This window comes from Atta cephalotes (genome assembly GCF_000143395.1).
Source record: "Atta cephalotes unplaced genomic scaffold scaffold00089, whole genome shotgun sequence".
NCBI lineage: Eukaryota > Metazoa > Arthropoda > Insecta > Hymenoptera > Formicidae > Atta > Atta cephalotes.
In genome coordinates this window covers 369724-375322 of record NW_012130153.1, presented here as the reverse complement: position 1 = coordinate 375322, position 5599 = coordinate 369724, and the positions used below count along the sequence as shown (strand labels likewise).

Sequence of the window (5599 nt, the reverse complement as noted above, 5' to 3'; positions counted from 1 at the left end):
TAATATCGTTTTCTGGATGTTGCATCCCTAGTTTTAATCTAAAACGGAACGGATCGCGGATGTGTAAAACGAAATGAAGCGGTAAATATATAAAATGTTCGTCAGTTTGAACGGACAATTCTCGGTTAGAGTTCAATTACAAACGCGTCCGAGTGCCAAAATTACAATTGAGATAACGAGGATCATGATACACATAGACAGCAAACATCGCCTATCGAACGAACGCTACGACTAATTATAAGACTAACAGCTTAAACAGTGCTTAATTAATTATAGTGACACTTGATTGTTACCTCAACTTTTTGGCATGTCGGTCGGATTTTTTAATTCAACTCCTCCGTTGGTTCTAGCACATTTCATTGCACGGCGAAAGATATAATCGCGATGAAACCCGCGGTCGCAATCATTTCTCTCCTTCATCATCTCAAATATGATACGTATATTGCTTGTAGGCTATTTAGAAGTATATCATATCTTTGATCACGCGATTTTGATTCAGTAGATGTACATTAAAATCGCGTGTAACAATTTGTGGATCATATAAGTAGAATTATTTTGAATTAAGGCTTCTTTGAGATGAATCGATCAATGAATTAATGCCTTTGTAAACTATACATTGGATCTCGGTGTGAAGTATTTTTTTTATTTAATCTCTCATACAAACTCCAAACGTTTCAATCCTAGTTCGGATTCTTTTCAATGTCAGAAATTTACATTCGCGAAATAATTGTGTTTTCTGACTATACATAGACTATACAATAATAAATGAAAGCATTACTAATAAACGCAGAACATTGCTTAATATTTAAATTAATATATGTACATAAAATTTAATTTAACTTACATGAGTTTCGTCAAAGGTAATGAAAATGACATATTAACAAAACGACAGTTATAATTCATCTAACAAATAAGATAATATAATTCATCTAACAAATAAGATGTATCGGTAAAATAATTAAACATAAATAAAGAAAACATTGAAGAGAGGAAGCTTTATTTGTTAATCAATAGTGGTTATCATAAGTACTGTCTAACAATTCAATGTGTAAATTTAAACTATTTTTTTGTTTGCGAATGAAAATCATTTCCGAAATAAGCTTTTTATTTAAAATTCTTTCTTCGTCAAGAATCTCTATATTATTCCAATCGATTCATGTCATGTTCTAAGCGATAGTCCCTTTAATTACAGAACGTTGTTGTGGTCTCCAATATGATTTTATGTGATTTTTGTGTTTACCTATCCTCGTTTTCTGTTCATCTGACCCACATAATGCATCACAGTTCCTGCAATTTATTTTGTACATCACATTGTTATGGAACATAGAAGGAGGTTTTCCTATTGTATAGTATATTAAGAAACTGTGATTACGCGAATAAGTAAATTTCTAACATTGAAAAGGATCCGAACTAGGAACGTTTGGAGTTTGTATAAGAGATTAAATAAAGGAAATATACTGAGATTCAGTGCACGGCTTACAAAGGCATTAATTCATTGAACAATTTATAGATTTATTAATTTAATTTGGGGAAGAAGGCTTACATAATGTAATTCGCCCACATGTATTTTTCATTTAAGATTAATTAAAAATTAGCTTTTTAAATTATATACAGGGTGAATCAGAGTCGTCGAACCAACTTTTTACCTTATGAGAAAATTATCGACTTCATACCTTGAATTGAATTATAATGTGTGCAGTCAATCAATTATTTTCTCATAGGATAAAAAGCTGATTCAACGACTTTGATTTATCCTATATAATTAGAATTATGATTTTTAAAATTAAGTTTTACTTTGCAATTTTTTAAAATTAAGCTTTACTTTTATTTTTAAATTTTTAACGCTATACATGTTTATTATTTTTAATTTTCATAAGACAAGTAAATCAAATATAATTGTGATAGAAAACAATTTTACGTACCATAAATCTCGATATTTAAATATATCAAAATTACAAACATGATGTAATTATGATGTTATTTTTAAAACATTCTTAATAACACTTCGTAATAGTAGTGATATTAGTATTCGCTGACACAATGAGTTAATCGTATCTCCGAAACATTCAAATAATCAATTATGTTATCCAGATAATCCAGAAATATAACGTTTTTTAATTATTTGGATTGCAATATTTAATTTATTTTACAAATTTCTTTATAATTATTCTATTCGAGCAAATTATTAAGATTTATCAATTATTAAGTGTTATCTACAAAAAGAAATAATGGCATTGTAGTTGTTACTGACAGCATCAATACAAAATCAGTTATATATTTATCTTTGTAAAAACATGAAGATTTTGATGAGCTAACTGTCTGCGAGTAAGATCAATGAACTCAGAAGCGAGCAGGCGTGTCATCGCATATATCTCTTTGCCGTGAAATCGAACGAGAAATAACAGCCTTGCTTCGAAATTTGGGCGGGCACGTCTTGACGGGCATTCATCAAGGACCAGATCCGAATCTGGAAGACGAACCGTTTCGCTTTAATTTTTTTGGCGTCCTAACACGTAGATATGGCTGCTTCTTGTTCTAGGACGCTTGTTCTTCAATCCAGAAGAGTCAAGAGAATAATACCGTCGATCCTGTGAAATCGATATGCTAATCAATCTCGCTCCCAATCGCATTCTTTTCCGACAGAAGGAAGAGATTATAATTCGAAGATCGACAAAAATTCTCTGCGTCTTCCGATTCCGGAAAGGCCTCGTCTTCATCATTCTGATTTCGATCCGGTTCGTCTTGACTGTTTATACCTGAGCGGGTTTCGCCTTGCCAACTACTAGCATTATCTTCTGCAATTGCCTTGTGGTGTTTACTGCAACAAGAATAAGCGAGATGTTATAAATGTGATAACCACAATAACCCAAGATCATTGGATGCAAGTGTGATTCTAGCAAAGGAAACGCGATCAATCGCGTCTGTTGGCTAATATCTGAGATATTAGGGCTTTGAGAGAGAGATTCGATTTGGTATATTTGAATGTGTCATGTGTGTTTGAGTGTGTCTGTGGTGTCGATGTGACGTGCGAAATCAAATCTCAATAATGTCCTAATTAACTTAAGTGAAAGCGCCAGCAATTACTCAATTAATTATTTGCAAGTAACGCGATCGATAAAACAACGTTAAACTCTTCAAATTCAAAAAGGATATATCAAGATTTTAGAAAATTATCCTAAATAATTAAAAAGATTATACTGTTGATTTGAACAAAATCACGATGTGTGACATCAAAACAGTCGTATGCTGATTTCCAAACTGAAGAAATGATAAACGAGATGAGCAGGCAGCAAGCAAAAATTTAATTTTTATTTTTGAAAGCTTATAAATTATACAATATTGTTATAATATATAATATATAATATATAATACAATAGAAGATAGTTAATAATTAAGATAGTGCGATAAAATGTACAATAGAGCGAAGAGAAATTGTAATAACAATTAGAAGCATGCATACATGAATCGAGAGCAATTTTGAAAGATGGGATAATCCTAGCAAATCCTTCCAATCAGATAAAACGAAAAATAGAAAGCAAAGAAAATATATGAGTGCTAAACATGCGTGACATGACAAGAGTAAAATTATGTTACTGTGTGTTCTGAACCTTTGCCTTTTGTGGCCCCACGACTACCATCATCTTCTGCAAACATTGGGTGACGGCGCCTGTGGGAATAAATAAATTATAGAATAAAATGAAATAAAAAAAAATCGTTCGCCATCGTGTAAAGATAACTCCTTGAATTAAAACCAGATAATGAACGCATGTCTTATTAAAAATCACTCTGCGGTTTTGACTAAAGTAAATTTAGAGTTCTTTTATGATATTCTTCCTCTCTTTCTCTATCTTTCAGTTTTATTCTTAAAAATGATATGATCAATGTCTTAATATACATTTTCACAAAATAAAACGAAGGAAATTATTTAATATTTTTTAACAATAATTTTTAACAATAATAATTTAAAATAATTTTTAACTGATATTGCTATATCTATAAATGCTCGATATATTAATATTGATTAAAGTTTATAATATATTATGTAGCATATCATGTTACGTTTATTAGACTTACCGACTCTCTTTTGGAAGAATTTCGGTTTGTTTTTCCACGAGATAAATACGAGATAGACAGGTATAGAAGAAAATATCATCAGACAACCGTATCCTAAAACAGAATTGCTTTTATGAGATATTAATTTTTACACAATCATATCACGAATCGTTAATGATATGACGGATGCTCACCAGTTTCAATGGGACTCGCGTACATCGGAACAATCGTAACGAAGAGAGTGGCTAGGATGTAGAAGAACGGAAAAATAAGATTCACTTTGATCGGTCTCAACAAGTTCGGCTGGCTCCACCTGAGCCATGGAAGGCACAACACGGAGACGCCTATGCTGAGCTACAAGTTGAATTAAATTGTGATAAATATAAATGGAAATTATAAATCTATAAAATCAAAAGAACTTGTAAATAATTAAAAAAATAACGTATAATTTATTATTAAAGCAGAAATATTTCAAACATTTGCTAAAAATAATATTGTTGATGAGATATCATAATTTTTTAAGAATTATATAACGGATTAAAGTTGAATTTTTTTATTCTATTTAAGTTAACAATTAGAAAATTAGGAATTATTAATTTTATAAGAATCACATTATTTTTTCTAATTTAATAATGTACAAATGTATATTCGCGAAATTAAAAGTAATACGTATTATCGCTTAGAATTAAAGTACACGTGTTGAAAGAATTATCGAAAAGAAAGCAAATATATATATATATATATATATACACAGATGCAAGAATCGACTGCAAATTTAACTCAATTGCGTCAAGTGATCAACTAATTGGAAAATTATTACTATTCCAATTGAGCTAATTAATCGCGGACGAAAATACATAAGCTTCTAAGAAATATTTAGTGGTCGCACTATAATTACGCTGCACGACCTTCGAATGACGAGGTATCATTCATATAACAAAGTCGGGAAGAAGGTCATTTATTTTATGTTAATTAATGAAAAAGAGAAATCTGAAGTCATGTTCACGAAACGGTATCTCTTTGATATCATAACATTATTATGCAAAATTTATTTTTTTTTTATAAGAGAAAATCTGACGAGCGTAAAAATCGTACGTACCCAGGTGGCGAAGCCGACATAATTGATAAGACGGAAAATGTTGGAAGAGCACAAGTATACCATAGATAATAGGGCCTGGAAAAAGATTGTGTTTTCAATTAAGAGTCCATGCTTATGATAGAGTACCTTTTTTAATTCTGACAAAATAAATTTGCCCACCGCAACAAATTTGACAATGGAAACAATTTGTCCGTTAGATTGTCCGTCTCGTGTGTTTATTGAGTCTAACAGTAATCAAGTTGGTCAACAGGCACGAAGGGCCTGATTTGTACGTGAAAATTATGTGTGTGTGTGTGTGTGTGTGTGTGTGTGTGTGTGTGTGTGTGTGTGTGTGTGTGTGTGTGTGTGTGTGTGTGTAGTTCGTAGTAGTAAGTAAATAAATAAAATAATAATAATAATATAATATAGTAAGTAATAATAACTAATATATATATATATATATATANA

The 5599-nt window shown here is 30.8% G+C and overlaps 1 protein-coding gene across 2 annotated transcripts in view; it reads right to left on the bottom strand.

Annotated features, from left to right (window-relative positions):
- Positions 1-2750: 2750 nt before the first annotated feature.
- LOC105624804 (Y+L amino acid transporter 2) overlaps positions 2751-5599 on the bottom strand; it is a 15312-nt gene continuing 12463 nt past the window's right edge. The window contains exons 7-10 of one of the 2 annotated variants that reach the window (XM_012206155.1): positions 5153-5227; positions 4248-4407; positions 4075-4167; positions 2751-2818 (exon numbers count right to left, since the gene is read on the bottom strand). In XM_012206155.1, the coding sequence (XP_012061545.1) occupies positions 2751-2818; positions 4075-4167; positions 4248-4407; positions 5153-5227 (396 nt within the window). Of the gene's footprint in view, positions 2819-3590; positions 3668-4074; positions 4168-4247; positions 4408-5152; positions 5228-5599 lie in introns of those variants that run through there. The other variant, XM_012206154.1, reaches the window with a different exon arrangement.